The 20,501-nt window shown below is 43.9% G+C and overlaps 1 protein-coding gene across 1 annotated transcript in view; it reads right to left on the reverse strand.

The window, feature by feature from the left end:
- Positions 1-3,869: 3,869 nt before the first annotated feature.
- LOC116389309 (AF4/FMR2 family member 3-like) overlaps positions 3,870-20,501 on the reverse strand; it is an 88,448-nt gene continuing 71,816 nt past the window's right edge. Inside the window, exons 6-9 of the mRNA XM_031857924.1 lie at positions 16,683-16,769; positions 14,308-14,344; positions 11,960-12,020; positions 3,870-6,833 (exon numbers count right to left, since the gene is read on the reverse strand). Of these exons, the coding sequence (XP_031713784.1) occupies positions 6,665-6,833; positions 11,960-12,020; positions 14,308-14,344; positions 16,683-16,769 (354 nt within the window). The 3' untranslated portion in view covers positions 3,870-6,664. The remainder of the gene's footprint in view (positions 6,834-11,959; positions 12,021-14,307; positions 14,345-16,682; positions 16,770-20,501) is intronic.

Below are 20,501 nucleotides of genomic sequence, written 5' to 3' on the forward strand. Positions count from 1 at the left end.
CACTCTTCTGACCCTCAGTCTGCTCTTTCTCTTCCTCTCTCGCTCCTTGAAGAGAAGAGGATGGTTTAATTGTCATTAAAATGAGAAGAAAAAAAAACCCCTCTCTCCTCTTTATCCCCTCCTTCCCTTGTTTCCTCCCTGCTCCCTCTCTTCACCCCGGCCTCGGTTCACTCCTTTATTCCTATTCACACTTCGCCTCCTTTCAGTAGAAGAATGGGGTGATTAGGTTTGTCAGTGAAGCTTTTCCTTGCCCTCTCATCCTCTTTTTCTCCCTCCGTCTACTCAGAGTCAATTTTGTACATGACTACATCCATTACGATAACAAAACAAAAACAATAAAAATGTTGTTTTTTTTCCCCCCCCAGCAAATATCAGCAATTAATTCATCTTCAAGCACTGAAACCCGACAATTAAAATGAATTACTGGAAGAAAAGCAGGACCTTTCCTCGCCTCTGGCTTGTTGTTTCCCTCCCCGTCTCTCTGGAAGAATAAGGTGATTAACTGGACCAGTGGAGTTTCTGATAGATCGATGTGTAGCTGCGGGCTACAACAACAAACCTCCTCAGATCTTTGGCTTTGGGAGACTTGCAGGGCTCACGCAGAGGATCTGTGAGTGAATATATTTGGCTAGCTGGTGGCTTTACTCGGATTTAAATAAAAAGAACAACCCAACCCGGTGTTGATTCACTCAATCTCCTCGGTTACAACACGGCTGGAAGTGTTGTTCCCGACAAAAGAGGGCGAGCTGTTTTACCGAAAGCAAGACAAACCCCTTAAAGCATATACGGAGCAGTCTCCCAAAGCTTTATTTCTATTCGTCAAATCTCCATATCCCCCTTCTCCCTTCTTTCTCATGTGGGTGCGAGGCATCACAGTGTTGCACGTCGGGGCCCCGGCGATACAGTTTTAACAAGGCTTTGAACGCCCCCGGAGCTGAACAATGAGTTCTCCGCTCGTGTGCGCTCGTGTGCGCTGACGTTTTACTTTATAAAGCTTCTCTCACACCTGAATGCCGGGTTTTAAAAATCCTCAATTTTCTGATGCAACTCTTGCACGGAGGTTGCACTGAGAACACAGCAGCTACTAGATTTTCACGAGTGCAAAACAAAGACACTCTGTATCCGCGATTTCTGTTTTTGCATCTTTCCGTCGGCTGCCGGCTGGATTCAACGCAGGACTTTTATATTCCCACTGACGTCTGATGAGACAGACAATCACTCGGCCTTTGAGTGGACTATTTCCTGCGTTAATCGGACACATGTAACACCAACAGTGTGCAGAAAGTCATGGACCAAATGAGCGCATGTTTCTCTTTCTCGCATGTCAACGAGAGGGCGTTTCTCTATTTACTCTTCCGCCTTTAGGCCCTCTTCACTTTCACCTCTTCCATTTACTCGGTGGCCTTTTCAACTCACTGATCGATGGCGTCCCGTACCTCGCACACATACTTGTTTGCTGCAGTTTGTGCTGACCATCTGTTACGAGTCACCTCTGTTTCAAGGTCAATTAGTAGCCTCTGCACTTCTACAGTAGACTGTGCTCTGTTTAATAGCAATAATAATGTTGTTTGTATCGCAGTTTTCAAGCTTAAGAAGAAGTGCTTTGCAGATTAAAAGATTTAATACAATTTAAATTTAAAAAAACAAATCATTGAACACTGAGCGCATACATAAACAGAGGAGCGAGAGCAAAGTACAATAAGAATTAAGTGAGAAATACGATCATATAAAGCCGGTGAAATGTAAGAAAAGGAAATAACCACTTATATAAACAAATAAGATGCAAATATAAGAGGTGATAGAATGAAAGAACCAACTATTCAACCGGTAAAAGTGCAAAATACAAATGTAACGACAATAACGTTCAAATAAAACACCATACAGTAGTACCATAGAGAGGCAATATGAAGTGATGGGACAGTAGAAACACAACACAAGTACCATGTTGTAATAGTGAGTTTTAAGGAGGAACTAAAGGCTTGGGTAGGTGCGATTAAAAAATCAAAATGCTCTGGCAAAAAACCCACCCTGGTGTCTGTGGCTCGTATGAGTCTTCCACAAGCTGCTAGCTTAACACAGTGAGTGCTAAGCTAGCAGCTTTTTTGGGGGGGGGGAGAGGCCTGAAGTTGACGGGCTGTCGGTGTTGATGACTTGGCAACTTTCTTGCTAGCGCTGCTAGCTACTCTCATTGGAAAGGAGTTGGCAACGCCGGACTGGGTTTTTCGGTTGTTTAACTTTTAGCGTTTCTCTAATGTTACCTACCCCAGCTTTAAAAGTTGCAGTTTCACTGGTGAAAACAATGCTCCGCAGCACTACTAGTGGTGAAAAACTCCACAGCGATCCTTCAACTAAGAATACAGATATGATGTCAGGGCCGCCCGCAACATGTCACAGTGGTGGTGCCCCCGCCTCACCTAAAGGAGGAAGCCATTGCATTTTTATGAAATATAATAACAGTCTTACTACGCTTCGGGGAACACGAGGTGCGTCTGTTGTTAAAGCTGCCATCTCGTCACCACTTTGACAACGAGATGAGATGCGTGAGGATCTGTCCTGATTCGGCTCAGCGGGGGGGCGATTGATTGATGGCGCGTTCGTGTCGCAGTGATTAATCAAAGCGGGTGCAGAGCAATGCCGGGAACTCGGGGGGGGGGGAAACCCCTATTAATGATGGCTGAACATGCTGACATGCATCGCGTCACTGGGACACTTTGACGGAGCTGAGTCATCGTTAATGTCACGAGTCACACTTGGGCTTTTTTTTTTTTACCATGACAAGTTAAAATGTTGCATGCACTTAGCCTCAGCTGACCAGTTTCCTTGGCAGACCCTGTATGCTGTGATGTAAATCTCTCTAGCCCATAGAGGCCGCTCAGCTAAATCTTCTTAAGTTTGATGTATTAGGTCGCATAACAGTACATTCACTGCACAACACCTCCTAAAACCTGCCTAAATATTATTGCAGCGCCGCAGACATGACCACGCTTCCCCTTGTGTGCCGGACATGTGTTCTTTCACCAGCTGCGACTGTATTTTTATATGAAGACGGAGCTTTCTGAGCCTGACTTTGCTCCGGCCAAGGTGATCCATCATCGGCGAGCTCGCGGAGAGAAAAGAGAAGGGACGCAGGGCGAGATAGAGAGACAAAAGGACGGCCCTGCAGCGGTAATTGGGTTGCTGTTTTTTTTTTTCCCCGTCAGTTTCTAAAGTCATTAGGAACGCCGCTCTCTTCTCTGCCATCTCTCGCTTCCTGTCCTCTTTTCCCCTCTCTGTCATCCCTCCTTCCTCTGCTCTTTCTTTTAATTCCCTCCCTCTCCTCCGTCTCCTCGCTCTGTGCCAAAAACATATTCATCATACTCCTCTGCTGCCCTCACAGCGTCGAGCCACAGCATACTAATGACAGTCTGTGTGTGTGTGTGTGTGTGTCTGTGTGTCTGTGTGAGAGAGAGAGAGACTGTCAGCACGTGTTTGTACTTATGAGTTTGCTGGCGTAAATGCGTGTGAGTATAAGTCGGCATGTGTACACTGTATCTGCTTGTGTGTGTGTATTTGATTAAGAGCGTGTGTGTGTTGTGTTGTTACTTCAGGCTATAAAAGCTTGATAATACACCATGCACTCATTTGCTATAAGCCTGTTAACAGCATGCACAGAAAAATACCACTGACTTCATCTCTCTCTCTCTCTCTCTCTCTCTCTCTCGCTCTCTTGCTCTCATTCCATCTCTTTGTCTCTCGCTCGGTGTTCTTCTTCTTCTTCATCTCCGCCTCCTGTCTGCATTGTTACCGGTCCGTCCCGTCTCGCCTTTGTCTTTCTCTCTCTCCCTCTCTGTCCCGCCAACTTAATCACTTTCTCCTCTTCTGTCCTCTCTGTTAATGTTGATCAGTCCCTGTGTCTGTGTCTGTGTCAAGAGAGAGAGAGAGAGAGATTGACGACGAGATAAAACACGAGAGGGCCGATGTGCGGTGGGGACGGTTTGGGACTCTTTCCCACAGGAGATGCAGTGACACGAGTTCTAATCCCGTGTCTCTGTCTTAATTGCACGGTTATATCTTGGCATATTTTTTTATATCAAAGTCTCTCTAGTTTATCTTCCTGTGAAACATTTCCATATTTTTGAGGATTCATCTTGAACACCAGAGCCTATACATAACTTATCCACACATGTATGATTTGCTGTGACCAGCTAACCCCGTAGTCATCATAAATCCATACTTGTGGGTTGCGGGAGCTAGCAGAGCGATGTCATAGTGGGATGTCTGTGATTGGTTCCCCAGGCCAGTTTGATGTCACTGTGTGTTTAAGGAGGGATAAAGGAATTGTCATAAACTGTCATTAACCGTCTATTCATCCTAATACTAAGAGCAATCACATGTAACCCCTATGATTAAGGAAGCCCTCTGCTACAGTTCTGAATGCACTCCATCTGTAATTAACAGTTCCACTCTTAGCATGATTATAATAACTACAACCACGATAACGGACCTGCCATCAGTTACAATCATAATATCTACCATCATTGTAATTATACAATCAGAAGGAGAGTTAAAGGGGGATGAGAGGAATCGGTATCGTTTCATTAACAGAATATATCTCGCGGCCTGTTTGATGAGCGCTGATATCCGTCCGCACAGTCGGGGAGAGGGCAGCAGCACGACCCCCACTGGCTGCTTTCAACTCATCTTTGGCATCATTAGAGCACAATGATGATGATCAGAGGAGAGAGGGCCACCGTGCCAATTTCCAATACCTAAAGAAATCGAGACAAGAAGAGCACGACAACCGCATCGCTCGTACGCAAAATGTGACAAACGCGACCTCTGGCCAAAGGACATTGGACTAACGTGAGGGGAACGCCTCTTCTGGATGAAAAAACAACACGATGCATATTATCTCCAAAGTTGATCGGTATCAGGCGTAGACTGTATACAATAAGTGGAAGTTTGTGGACTGCCGTTTTGCATTTTGGCCGTCACCATCTTGTTTTTTTTAAACCAGAGGTGACATCTATTTTACTCTAAATGTAAGTTAGACTACGTGTATAGTCTAAAAAACCACTGACTTTATAATCTATTGTATAAGCTACATTTGAATTCAGTATTAAAATGATCAATGCATTAATCGATTGGAGTCAAACACACTAAGAGTTCATAGTGATTCTGGAGGCAAACTCCAAGCTCCACACAAATTGCATCATCCTTCTAGGATTGAAATCAGATCAGTGGTGCACATTACCTCAGGTCAGGCTTGACTTTATGGGCGGGCCCCCCAGGGGGTCTGGCCTATTAAATCAGCAGGGGGAGGCGCGAAGAAACAGCTCTCTCTCTCTCTCTCCCTCCCCCTCTCTCATTGACCCTCCCTTCACTTCCCTCGTCGTTTTCTAATCCAGTCGACAGTTCTATTTACAACCACGAAAAGCAAGCAGGCGGAGATACCTGTCTGTCAATCGACCTCCACCGCTCCCTTTCCTTCAGCACTCTGGACAGCGCCGCCGTGACATAAGCACCTGCCAAGACAAACTGCTCTACAGCTCGTATCGACCAGTAACTTTAAATAATATATTTTTAAAGTCCATAAAAACAGCATCTAAATAGAGCTTGTTTATCTAAATCATTCCCCGGGTAGGCTGCATTCCCACTGAACTGAATCTACTGTCAATAACTGAGGCGCATATGTGTACGTATAGATAGGATGTGTTTATAATTGTACAATCAGCCTGATCGATGCGCACACGTGCTCCGCCTATTGGGCAGTAATCAGAGTTCCCTCCCCCGGATTTATGTCTGCCCCCGGCTCTGCCTCAGGGAATGAATATATTATGTATTAGAATAATGAACAATCACTGCTGTACACAGCTATCTCTTTGCGACATCAACAAAGCAATCGCTTTCAAAATCACGACTGGAGGAGCTGTTTAGTGGATGTGAATCGTGTGGCACCAGTCAAGCTTTTAGAAAGTCTATAAAGCCTTTCTAAGTGGGTACATTGTACAATTACTCTGTAAGAAAAGCTTATTTATGGGAAAGCATTGCTTTGATCGCTGCATATACACTCCGACCGGCTCGTGTAAACTCGCAGCCCGGTGACATAGTTCCTGGAATTGACGGGTAGTTTAAAGGTACTTGTAAGAAAGAGGAGTTCCAGCTGTTACAGTCTAAATCTTATGATTGTTTTTGCTATTCCTTCCACATATTTACCTTTTCACCCATTAGGTTGCAGCTGTGTAGGTGAGGCTTGGGGGTTATGGTGCTCGCTACTCTCAGCTTCAAAGATTGTTTGTGACCCACTTTTCTTATATGAGGGGAGAGATTACTAAATTATTTATTGGTTATTGTGTCTTTTTGTAACATATTCACGTTCTAGGTGTTGACCCTTGACCCCTATTGAGTCACAAAGGCTGGAGACATGAATGGCAGTGGACTAAAAATTACCTTGAGCAGGTTGAGTCGTTTAATGCTTAAAAAATTCAATACACCCATCCATATTTTCCACTAATAGGAGACTTAATAAAGTCCAATATAGAGGGAGATAAATGGAAGTAGGAAAATACAACGTTTTTTGACCTGTGACTGAAAGGGTGAAACACCCAACGGTGCTCTCGGATGCATGGATCGACTGATGCGAGGGCTGAGCTGATTCCTAGACGGATGAACGAGTCAGTAAATGTCACGCATACCAAGATGAACTTAATGTAATGGATGTGAACGCAAGAGCGGCTGGAGGACAGACGGATGGAGAAGATGGATGATCCGCACGGAGGAATGAAAGAGCGGCGCTAACCTGCTGTTCGGCCTCTTCCTCGTCGCTGCTGATCTTCAGGTCGTCCTCCAACATCCTGCGAGGAGACAAAAGGGACACGTGTCATTGCGGCCCTGACCCCCCCCGTCTGCTTGTGTTAGGTCGGATATGGGGGAGTCGTGATCGGCGATCCCCTTTGAAGAACCTTTCTGGTAAACGGGTTAATTGCAATGCTTCATGTTGGGGAATGAGGAAGTGGACAGTGTGGACGCAAAAAAAATAAATAAAAAATACCAGATGTTCGGCTTTTTGGAGCTCGGAGAGGAAAGACAGATTGTTTTTTCACCTGGAAACTTTCAGTCTGACAACCGCTGACCGACGGCCAAGAATTCCTTGGAAACAAGGAGGACGTCCTCGGCCGAGATCAGTCCCTCAGTCGGGATCGTACACGTTCTATTAAGATAAAGGAGCCGCTTATTGCCCTGTTTGTTTTATTCTCCCCGCGTCACAGATGAAATTCTAACAATATAGACGGACGCGGGCTGTGAAACAGATATACAAGACACAGTCGATAACATGACCCCCCCTCTGAGCATCACCTGCTCCGTACGGCACAAATTATTCAGTATTTATGTGCTGTGCATTGGCAAGCTCCCATGTTTTATTGCTTTATATAAACCTTCCACACAAACTACTGTTATTTCTAAGCTGCCACTGCTATTGTTATGACAGGAGAATCCCCTAAAGGGATTTTTTACTGCCTCACGAACCACTCTTGTCAGTGCTTGCGCCGCTAAAAAAAACAAAAAGAAACACACTCCCCAGTGTTGTGGTGTTTTCAGAGGGGACCGTACGAGTCGTGAATAACTGAGGCACAATAAGAAAAAGCTTTGCAGATAAGGGCCACGGTGCAGCACGCGGGCAATGATAGATACGTTTGAATGAATGAATAATGGATTTGTGTTTTATTTCATAAGAAGGGACAGATGGAGAGAGGGAGATAGTGAGTGAGATGGAGATGATAATGACGGAGAGGCGAAGGGAGAGGGAGACTGAATATATATATAGAGAGAGAGAGAGAGAAGAGAGGAAGCATGGAGGGGGGAGAGAGCGAGTGGAAGCATCTATGAGGACGGACGCAGTCGGGTATAAATGAGTTATGGACTAAAGCATCCGTGACATGCAGAGCTCGGAAAGCACAGCATCACATTTCTACAAGGCTCTTAATTGCCTTCATAAAATGGAGTCTTTATTTCTTAAAGTTAAGGCGCTAGTAGAGCCCCATTACTTATTGAAGTTTGTCTTAAAGGATGTTAAAGAGACGCTTCGGACTTTTTGAAGTGGGGTTATATGAGGTACTTCTCCATCGTCAGTGTACTTTGATTGAGTTTTTGGAGATACAGACAGGAGAACCAGCACAGGAGTAAAACAATGTTCTGACGGGAACTGAAGCTTCAACCGTCATGTGTGCTTTCATCAAAGTCACTAGACTACTTTGACAAAAACAGTAAATACTATCAGCGCCAAGAGAATCATGGGATCCCTCGCATCTGTGAGTGAGTGAGTGTGCACCTCTGTGTCTGTCCACGGCTAATCTCGCATTCTGCTGCGGTAAACCGCATAATATTTTGGGTGGCCAGGACCTCTCGTGGTTGCGGTGGCTCACACTTTCTCAAAACACCTTTTAGCTCCTGTTTTTTTACTGCCACTGACTGCCTGACTCCTCACTAACTACTCTGCATAAATCAAAATGATCTGCTGTGTGAGACATCGAGTGAAAAACATGTCTGATACGCTTGCGTCTAGACGGGGGGTAGTATTCATTCAATCAAACATTACAGCAGCGGTTGCCACAGACACACCTGGCAGAGATCTACTCTCTACTTAGTGCACATTTCTAATCTTACCTAAAATTACTGTTTTTGTCAACATATTCTGGTGGCTTTGAAGCAAGCATAATGAAACGGCTTGGTTATTCTCACTCATACTGTGCCTTATTATCGAACGAAAAAGTCACATTTCTGAATTGTAAAAAGATGTCTCCCTGTTTACACCAGAGTGAGAAAATGGCCCATCAGAAGTGTTTTCATTTCAATCACGGTTTACCTACAAGAAGTGCATTCACACTCAAACTTGTACCATTAAAGTGCAACAAAATCACAGTGACAGTGGCCACGTCATTGTCCTCCTCCAACCCGTCACCTGTTATACAAAACACCGCAGACCGAGCAAACACGAAAGCCGGTTGGTCGAGACACGAGTCTACTACACTTCTTCCGCTCTGTCGTCTTAACGTCACATGATCGGATCAGAGCGTAACCAAACTCCTGTAGCTGGAAGGTGCAGTACTCTCTGCTCTGAAGAAGAAAAATGCGTCTGCTGCTAATGTGGCATTAATGTACAAAGCCTATTTGCGGGGATTACTGTAGGATGTAATGGTCGGACGTTGTAAACATTGGGCGAAGAATATAGCAATTAGCCTCAACGGCACAATTACTCTTGAATAAGACGAGCTCGGCCTATTCATTACCCCCAACATTTTACGCTGTTGAGCTTCACAGTAAAAAGCAGTGACTAGCTTAATGGGTGCAGTAAACCAGGCATTGTTTTTAACCAATAACAATCATTTCACCCTCATAAACAAAGCAGCATTTATGCTCGAATACAAGATGGGGGAAAATTCACACCTCGGGGCAAACAATAGTAATCAACAGAAACAGGCTTATCGGCTTTGGAAGCAAAGTAGCGTAATAAGCCACAGAAAGCACTACGGCTCCAGCAGACATCATCCTAATGGAGATACAATTAACTATGTAACTACATACCCAAAGAGGTTACATGCTGACCTACTGCTGAATTACTGCCAACTACAGACTGCACTCACTGTTCCTTAACTTGCAGGGTTTTTGCATCATCTTTCGGCCATCAAGTCTTTTTCATTTCCACAAGCCTCGTCTTGACATTGCGCTTGCCACAATTTTCTCTCTTTCTCATTTTTTTTCTTTTAATTAGCTTTCATCAAATGCATAAATAATGCATCGCACAGAGCACTTGAAAACTCATTTGATATGACAGTGGAATAGCCTGAAGATCCTCTTCTGCGGATGAAGAACAAAATTAAACAAGAAGCAGCAAAACAATTTGAAAGGGAAGCGAAAACGAATAAGTGGATTTAGGTAATACTCCGATACTACAAATAGAAACATTTTCTCTGGTTTGGTTTTAAATGTAGTCTCTGTCAAATGGATCACTGACTGTTTGCTAAGCCCCACCAGTCTTAGCTAGGCTACTGTTGCTACACATTCTTGGATGGTACTCGTGTACTTTACAGTGATAACTTGCGGTTATTCTTTTTAAACAAAGTGTCCTTGATTTCATACAAAGACAGGCTTCCTTTGTTTTTAGTGGTTAACTATCGACGCTGTTTTGCTAGCTTAAATGACAGCTGTCGCTAGCTGATTTTAGAAAGCTGTAGCAGGCTAGCTAAGTGAGCTAATGTTAGCAGCACGGTTGCAAACGCTGGCTCTGGCTGATTTTCTGATGTTTCCAGCAGATTTGAATCTCGTAAGATTTGTCCTAAACATGCACCTGATGGCTTCATTCGTGTTGTACCAAAAGAATGAGGCCGAGGCTCTACGCTTTAAACCAGAAAAAAAACATTCTCACCAGATTATGATACATGTGGTGACATGGAGATAAACAAGCGGCATAGTTGTGGAAAAGTTTAAGATCAAACTCACTTATTTCATTCTCCCATCACTGTCACATTCTTACATACTACATCATTTTGTAATAACTATATTTCACTTCAAGCGTTACCAGACACTAGGCTTTTAAGATGACTTACTCATGTGTTTGGCTAACATGACACTAACTCATAAAACAAGTTGGGCTGGGGTTCCTGGAGTGCAAACTTCCAGAAGCGTAACACATTCACATCGTAAAAAAATATTTTTTTCAGAATTAACAATCTCAGGATTATGAGACAGGTTTTCATGGGAAAAATATAATCTACTCTGTTTTTCTGATTTTCATTTATCTAGATCAATTTCATGGAAGCTAACTTATCCAGCTTGTTTAGTTTAATTAGGTCTTAGTTTGATTTAAGCAACTGGGGCGCAATTGCCTGTTTGTGTCAGTCATCTGGAAATGCATTTCAGATGACTCATCTTATATCTAACATCTTATAGGAAGCATGCCATATCCATTCAGCTGATCCTGGAGAAAGAACAGCAATATCCAGCAGATCAGAATGGGCTTTATGTCTGCAAACAATACCCTCTATATAGCTCTCATGTAAATAAAGAGCTTCTCTTCGAGGCATCTTGTTAATTCAGAGAAACAGAGCAGATTGTATTTTTTTCATGAAAACATTTCTTGTAATTTTGAGAAAATAATCTTGTTACTTTAGAATTGTTTTTCTAAAGTGAACGCATTATGCATCCGTACAAACTAAATCAAATTAAATCACCCCAAATCAAATCAAAATCACGACAGAGCTGCTTATGTCAAGACAGTTGGGAGAACAAGACGCAGCAGTTTTAATTATGAATCATTTTTTTGTGTAACCTCTGACCCCACAGAATGTAGTGGGCTAATAATGCTCCTCGGTCTAGGAAGTCAAACTGTGTCAGGTTATTTCTGTTAGCTAGTCAGCTGGACATGCTAACAATTGAAGCTAAAGTTTGAGCAGATAAAGACACCATTCCTGTGCTATTTGTGTTCCTCATTTTGTAAAGGCTAAAAGCCGTGCCTCCGTAGCCACAGTCTCTAAGCTATGATTGGAAATCACTGTCCGGGGGGGAAAGGGTTTAGCAAACGGTCAATTTCCAAAACAAAATTGTTGAGCCTCTGTGGTTAGGCGCAGGATAAATGGGGGTCGCGAGGCGGATTTACAAGCCGACTCCAATCTGACCCTGCCATGAATCCAGCTGCACGGCTCCTGTCAGTGAAGTAAAGAGGGCTGCAGCCTGAGATGTTGCAATATGCTCCTGGCCCGCCTTAAATTAATGTAGCTGCACTTTCCCGCTCTGATCCACACAATCTCTCTTCTTTTTTTTTTTTTTTTTTGCTCCCCCTCCTACCAGCAGCGAATTCCATCCAAGAGTCAAGCTTCATTTTACCTCGAGGCAAACGCAGCAGCGGTGGGTCACAACTCCTCTGTTTACGTATACGTGTGTGTGTGTGTGTGTGCGTGTGTGTGTTAGAGAGGGAGATACTCACGACTTCTGTGGTGCAGTCGGTGTTTTCGCAGCAGGCTTGTTAGCTGATACAGTGCATCGCTCTGCAACAGAAGACATTCAAGTATCACTGTTTTGCACGGGTCTCGGTTTGTGCGCGTGTTGATTAGTTTTTGACAAGGAGCCAGACTCACATCACTGTAGCTGTTTGTTACTAGTGTCACACTGGAAAAACCAAAAAACACTCCGCTGCGGTGTTATTCAATTAGAGAGTGTGTGCGTGTGTGTGTGTTTTTTGCTTTGCTTAACTTTGGTAACAGGATCGGGGGTAAAAATAAAATCCAAACTGACAAAAACACGAGGTGATGATGTACTTTTCCAAATGGATATACAGACTTTCCAGAGCAGAACCCCATTTGCCGTATTTTACATTCTAGTCAGTTGTGTTTTCTTCCGTTCATATATCAGAGGGGGAGAAAACCCGCCAGTGGGGAGATATTTCAGCTTTATATACACCACAAAGATCTCAAAACACTACAAGACGGAGGTTAACACAAGAGCAGCGGTTCAGAGGAGCTTCTGATGATCCGATGCCTGGGAGCCACTGTAATGAACCCAATGCAGTATTGGGTGATATGATGAGATATGATACTGTACCATGAGACAAAAGAGATTCCATCAACTGATCGAGATTTTGCTTCACATTTGTATATCTATGTTAAAGTAGTAACCCTTCAATAGCTCTTGTTGTATTACAAAATTGTAGGCACAGATATAAGGCACTATTGGATTCATAGTTGCATCAATGTGATAAATGATATTAATCTGTCAGGTATTTAAAGCTACTACTAGCAACTTTTTATTTTGTTTTGATTATGGCGGCCCCTGTGGACAGAAGCGGTAGTGTTTCCGAGCAACACATTCCCTTTAGGAAACCCTTTCATTTTACTGCAGCGGGGGGTCTGACCGTCCGCCCCACACAGTTCTGGTTCCTGTTCTCCCGTGCCTTCCTTTCCGTCAGCGGGCCCAGCAACACGGCGCCGCTGGAGTCTGAGCAGAAGGATTTTCTTCTGGTGACCCTGCATGGTTTTGTCTGAATTTGCACAGAATACGACCCGCTGGCACCGATGACGAGCGTCGAGAATAAGTGTATAGAAACAGCCGATCTTCTCACTGGTGGTCTTGCTTACGTGTGTAGGTCATAGAGAGGCATCAGTATAACACCGAGACTGTTTCATAGCCGGTTAAAAGTTCCTCACAGTAAGTTTAAAGGGGAACTCTGTGAAAACTGTTTGAGGTTCATTAACTACATTTTTGTCTTGTTATCCGGACTTGGGGATGTTACATTATTAACAAAGAGTCAAAGAAACAAAGTAAAAGAAGTCCCTAGTTTGTAGAGACGTAAAGCAGCAATGTGAAATGTGTAGTACAGCCAGCGTGGGACTACTGGACACACGCTCATATTCTGTTTACACATGATCCGTATCTACATACATTATCTGAACAATATAACAGCCTCTGCCTCTACATCTGCTCTTAATTAGTGATCTCATTATCTCAATTTGTACCTGCACTGTGATCGGATGTCAAAGTGTCAATGAATTAAGCCGGGCTGGTGGTCCCTGGTCAGGAGAAGCACAGGCTCCTCTCGTGTTTAAAATCACTGTCTGATAACAACGCATTTGCACCTTGCATCACTGCGCTGAGTTGTTTTGATTATCTAGACACAGATCATGTATTGATAGCCATGTTACCATTCAACTGTCAAACGAATTGTAAGTAATCATTTTAAAAATATCTTAAAACTATCAACTGGTTTTGGAGACATCTAGGTGAGATTGGATTGTTTTGTCTTTCTACAATATAACGCTATATATCATTATTGCAGTGTAAAACTTCACAAGCTGTGAGAGAATATTTAATCCAACATTCCCCACGTCTAAGTCAACACTGTGAGTTCACACAGCAGCACCTGATGGGCCCTCACCACTTAAGTGTGAGCTTGGAAATAAATGATCCCAATATGTAATTGTCCATGAATAGCAGCACATCACGGTATTAAACGCCGACTGATGAAGTCTCAGTTCCTGCGGGGTGAGCGTCCTCCATGTGTTTAACAAAACATGGACTCCAAAATCCATCACACCAATTGGGCCGGTGTATGTAAAAGCCGTGTTTGTGTGATTACTAGTTGGGATGAACACGGGGAGATAAAAGCGAAGGTTTTTTGCTCCTGTGGCTATGAATTCAATCCAACATCAAGCTGCTTTTTCCTCCTTCTTCTCCGTTTCTTCTGGGTGGTGTTGCCTTTACAGCCCCTCCGCTGTTAATTACCATAGAGCCAGAGTGTGTGTGTGTGTGTGTGTGTGTTTGGATGCTGGGAAAACTTACTCTGGGTGTTGTAGCCTGAGGTCACATGCTGTGACTCCTAGAGAGAGAGAGAGAGAGAGAGCGAGAGAGGAGCCAGAGAGGAGCCAGAGGGCGATGAGTTGAATGAATAAACCAACAGATGTCATTATTGATTTCACAGCAGTACAACGGTGCCATTACACGGGATTCAGATCCTCTCGTCTCCCTGCGTCGGTGCTCCGCCTCGCTCCCAGAATCCTCTCTGGCAGGGTTAGCGTGACGCTGGGGGCTGGGAAGTCTTTTTCCTAATTCATTAACTAGCGGGCTCCGATTTACCGCCGCCGTGTTGACGTCGCCGTTCCTCTTGACGACAACCACCGGCGTGACGTTTTGCATATTGAAAGAATGATTCATGACAGCATTCAGCGGCGGGAAAACACCTGCTGTTTCAGTCTGAACATTGACGCCGTTTCCGAGATAAATGTTGACCATAACGTTTATGTTGTTTTGTTAATGTGACATATACTCCCACTATTTACGCTACGAGGCGCCGTAAAGCGTTCTTCGTGCGGAGCGGGAGGAACGACTATCGTCTGAAGTGGCAGTTCTTTAGTCCCGGCTTTCATTCTGCCTCCGTCTTTGTTGATTACCGTTGTCGTGTTTCGGCACTTCCCGTCTCAAACATCACCCGTCAAAACAAACGGTGTGGTTGAAGCGACGTTCTTGTTCTTTGAGTGTTCGGGCCCGGTTGTTATCACCGTTTAAGTTGAGAACACTTATTTTTCTGTTTTTCATGACCAGTAAATCATCTGTTGCATGCCATCAGGGTTGTTTTTTTCTCAGGAAACAGCAACAAGAAACCACATGGAGGATGCGGTTGTAGCTTATTAGCTGTGTTTCACCATCCACTTTAATTAAAACTGATTAAACTGCTGCTGTTTTTTTGGAATAACGTGTGAGCTTATCCCGTTAGCACCCGAGCTAACGAGCTCGCTGATTCTTTTTCCCTCGTGGGGAAGCTATTGTGACTAACTAGCATTAGCACGTTCCGGTTAACATGTTAGCAGTTAGCTCACTAAAGATCCCTGTGAACAGTCACTGGTTACACTCGTCTTTTCAATGCTACTTTTGTCATGTTGGGATGCACTAACTGTCGGGTGTGTTCGCTCCGAGATCCGATCTCGCTCGGCCCCGATCAGCCAGACCACATGCCGAGGTGGCCTGGCTCCGCGTTGGGATCGGATGCCAGTGAGGTGTTTACAGCATGTGAGCACGATCTGGACAATTTATCTAACGTAGGTCGCCATCATCTTCCCCCCAAAGTTTTCTTTTGTCAGACAGAAGAAAAGGGGAAGAGAGGAGGAAAACCGGGACTAGAGCACAGCTGAGACCTGCTGTCTGATACAAATTATTTTTTAAAGCTTTTAAATAACAATAACAACCTTTATAATGTGTTGCTATGTGTAATGAATGCTTTATTGATGCCTGGTTAATAATCATGTACTTATGCTTTGTAGATCTGTTGTTATAAGCACTAAATGTAAAAAACCTTTGGGTTGCCAGGTTGTGAATAATCGGTCTGGCTGGTTAAGATATTAACAGGGTCATTGACATGTGTAATACTAACAGGTCACTAATAATAACAGACACAAGTTTCGTACTTTCCAGTGATCTCACACCAAAAGTCAGCGTGTCATTTGTAAATTGTAGGCATACACAATTGCAAAAATGTTTATAAATAGTTAAATGTTAATATGTTTAATTTATTAATGAATGGACTTTGGAGCAGTCTACAGCACCGGCTGATCATTAAAGACAAATCAAGTGTGCTAACCCAAAGCGTGTCCTTATTAATGGCTTACAACCGACTATAAATCATTAGATTCATATTTAATAATTAATAAAGAGTGCCTTGTTTGAAACGTCTGATGTGCACACATGAACATCTGCAGCGTTCAGACTTCCGCAGAGGAGAAGCGTCCCTCTTGTAGAGCGCGTCCACTCTGGACACGCAGCCAGGAGCTGAATCAGACACGCAGTACTTCATTAACGTCGCAATTTCATCGGCTGTCACTTGCGCCGCCGCGCAGGATGAGGCAACAGTAATCGGATTCCATCGCAGCGATCGCCACCGCGGTGAATTTATGAATCGGATCTAATTAGCAGACCGAGCGTTCTCTGTGACAGACAGACAGTTAGTTTAACGGTGAGCCGCCGATGAGCGTGGGAGTTTAAGTGGAGCTTTTTCACCACTTTTGCGTCTGTTTTTTTTTTCGAACTCACTGACAAACAAAGCAAAAGGATGCAGTCGCAGCAGATGACACCAACACTTAGGAAAGCATACATTACCAGGCTTGTATTCCAAAATCAATTTGCACCATTAAGCCTGAATGAGAGGTGAGAGAGCTCGCACTAACCTTGCTCGGGATGGGGAACTTGGTCTGATCGGCCTTCCCAGGCGTGTGTATGGCTGTGAGGGGAGGAGGCCAGGAATGGGTCATCTCCTACAACACACACACACACACACACACATTTGTACCACGTTATTTACTACACACCGTTTATGATAATTAAGCATTTTCTGGCACAAGTCCAAAACTGAATGTGGAAAGCACCCGGTGAATAACAAGGATGACTGAAGTTGAGCAAATTTGAGCACAGGGACCCGCTTGGCGCAGCAGAGTCAGCGTTCCATCGAGGCTGCGCGCCTCCCCCCATCAGACTTTAATAGAACATATGGTACAGTGAGGAGGGAGCATGGGGAGTCGGTGGCACACGGGGGGGAAATCAGCGTGCTGAGAGCGAGCTGACTTGCAGAGTTGTCGAATTAACCCAAAAAAAAAAGAAGCTGACTCCAGTTGGTTGCATTACAGCTAAGAGCCACAGCAGCAGGATCCCGTTTCAATTATTCTAATCGCACGGTCTTCTCCGTTCAATTCCGAGTCTCAATGTGTAGAAGCTTCAATTAGTTAACAAGATAAGGCACGAGCGTGGCTGCTTCTTTCTTTCTCACAAACGATGCTTTGGGGAAATGTGCTCCCGAAGCAAAGCCTGCTAATTCATTCATACTGTTTGCACACTCTTGTTTGCCTCTGCGGCCTTTTTCACGACATCAGAGTCCCACCTGGTGATGCGTTCTGCTTCACGCGTCTGTACAGATGACTGCCGTGCAGCGGCTCACTGGGTCAGAGTGCTCCAAAGGTCACCGACATCACAACCTCCCAATGTGCGTCTGACCCCCCCGATGACTCATGTTCCTCAGATGACTCAGATGTTTTCGTGTATGAGTCAATGTGCATGTGTGTGTTTTTCCCCCCCCAACACACTCGGTCCTGACGACACACGGTGCGTTGCCAGGCAACTCTTCTCTGACATCATCGTGTGCCTCCTAGAAGAGTTCCTCCTGAACGCACTCTTGACGGTGTGTGTGTGTATCTCAATGTGTGTGTGTTTATGAATGTGTTACTACTGCCATTGTGTGTGACCCACATGTCACCATGGTTTCCCAGCTATTATCTGCTTATCCGTCATCCATCTATTACACGTTAATGCACGTTGTTCATTCACCCCCAGAGTCCGCCGGGTGTGTGAGCAGATGTTCTCTCTCTCTGCTGTCTTCACACTACCGACCTATTTTTTCGCCCAAGCAGCCCTCGTGTCTGAACATGACATTCACTTGTGAATGTATATTAATGGCTACTGACAACAGCCTTGAAAGTCATATTCAATAATGCTTTTCATCTGTTGGAAAATAACAGAAATACATCGTTCATTGAAGCCAAAAAACAAAACAAAAAACATAATTTTCCTCCTCCCAAAGGTCTTTGAACACATCATGTGTGACTCACGCCTCCGTCAGAAAAAGCAACCAAGTCAAAGCATGACATTTTGATATTTCATCAAAAACACTTTATTCTACGTGTTTCCTGTAAACAACATTAAAGCCCAGACTGACTGGCCTGAGACCAGCAGTCACGTGACAGCTTTGACTAAACTGCAGGCTGCTGAACACAGAGCAGGGCAGAGAGGAGAAGTTTGAAGCAGATCAAAGAAATTCAACTTGTGTTTTTATGATTCATGGCATTATAAGAGTCTAATACTGCACCAAAGACATGTTTGAGTTCTACTTCTAGCCATGATGGGGCTGTTTCCTTAGAGGTGCGAGATTTGCAGTGAAAAACGAGGCCACAGAGACTAAAATGTGACCTGAAAGGCTTCCAGCTCTCTGTGGAACTAGACAGAGACGTGAAGCAACCAAAACGCAACTTATCAATGTTCAAAAGAATACAATAAAAAGATGTCATGTTGTAGTTTACATCCATACCTGTCTAAAGTGTTATCACTGACATTTGTGTGAATATTGTCATAACTAGCATGTGAATTCTTGAGTTACGGCTAGAAACGTGGTTTGTGAGGTCACAGCGACCTTTGACCTTCAAAATACTAATCCGTTCAACCCTGCAGTGCTGCCGGACGTTTGTGCTAAAAATTGAAGAAATTTCCTCCAGGCGTTCCTGAGATATCGAGACAGACAACTCCGTAACATAACACCTCCAGCTCCGGCTGTCTCTGGCACGGAGGCATACGCAGTGTGTGGATGCAGATGAACCAGTGTAGACAAGCGTAAAACTGACCCCAAGCCAGTCCGTCAATTTATGTGGTGTTGGTGGACACTTGAATAATTCCAGCTGTTTGGAGGAGATGTTTTCACATAAACAGATATTAGAGATGAACTATGAGCTGATTACACAAGCTCTAATAAAGACATCATTAAAACTACTAATGGAGATTTATTTGAATCAATAAAAACACATCTTTTATTTGCTTATCAAATGAATTGTGTGTTTTTATGAAGAAAATAACCCACTATAAATGACTATAACAAAGTAAAAGGATAACATTTAGAATTGTTGATGGTTTACAGACTTCAGTGCAGATGAAATGATTTTTGGGACAGGTGCAAAAATAAGAATCCTTGTAGACCAGCTGCTACAATCAAACAACAAAGGGATCTGTATCTGTCAATATGGACCAATGATCGGCATTAGTATCGGCAGCACTAACAGTTATATTTGCTCCCTTTATTATTTTGTGCTGATCCGAACCTTGAGTTTTATGATGTGTTGCACCACTAGTATACATGAGATGAGAGGTAGGAGAGGAAGATAAGTTGATGATGCTACTTGTGTACAGTCACCATACCATATGCTAAAATATAAGCAGGGGTGAATTCATCTATGGGAGACGGAGAAATGATTTCCTCTATCCTGTCATAAGGTGGTCCAAACGCCGCAGGAAGTCTTTCAAAGGCTTGAAGTCCGTTTAAGCAGCTTTCCTTCTGCACACAATATCTCTGACACGCACTGTTACCTTGAATTGTGAAAACCTCCAAAACAACAATGTTTCTGTGACAACCCACTTGTAGGGAGAAAAAAGAAAAAGGCCGCAGGCCTCCGCTCCAATTCACCTCACCTAACATTCTGAACTCCCCCGATCTCTCCACTTGACACGGCAAAAAAAAACTCACACCATGAATTCAATGGCGCACCGATATTATTGACAAAGGCTTTTCATGCGGCTCACAGAGCAGTATCTGTCACACAGCCTGTTGGCCAGCATATTGATTTGTGAAAGGGAGAGAGAGAGAGCGCTGAATGACAGAGAGATGAAGAAGAGGGGAAGACAGACGTGACGGGTGAGGGAGGGAGAGAGTGAGGGATGTGATAAAAGGAGATGGAGACTAATACGGAGAGGAGAGAAAGAGATAAGTTGACATGAAGCAGTCAGAGAAGGTCTTTAAGAGGTTTGTGGGTGAAAACATCTCTGTTTTGACATCGCCCTGAAGGAACACAGCAACAACACAGCTCCTTCTTGTGGAAGGAAATGTGTTGCTTTTGATGACATGCAGATAGGAAAAGAGAGAGAAACAGAGAGAAAGGGAGATGAAAGGGGGGCAGAGGAGAAAAGTGTGGAAAAAAAGACTCCTGCATGAAGTCATCCTGCAAAAAAAAAACAAAAGAAACTTGTATAATCATTGACCTGAGCCAACAGATCCCTTTCTTTTCCCTCCGCTGTCCTTTCCTCCTAAAATCAGACTCTCTGGAGGGAGACGAAGGTCTTTGTGAACAAACAGAAAACAGCTGATAATCAGTGCAATTACCCCGTCTGTGTGTGTGTGTGTGTGTGTGTGTGTGTGTGTGTGTGTGTGTGTGTGTGTGTGTGTGTGTGTGTGTGTG

This window comes from Anarrhichthys ocellatus, unplaced genomic scaffold (assembly GCF_004355925.1).
Source record: "Anarrhichthys ocellatus isolate YVR2014 unplaced genomic scaffold, GSC_Weel_1.0 scaffold19, whole genome shotgun sequence".
In the NCBI taxonomy this organism is placed as follows: domain Eukaryota; kingdom Metazoa; phylum Chordata; class Actinopteri; order Perciformes; family Anarhichadidae; genus Anarrhichthys; species Anarrhichthys ocellatus.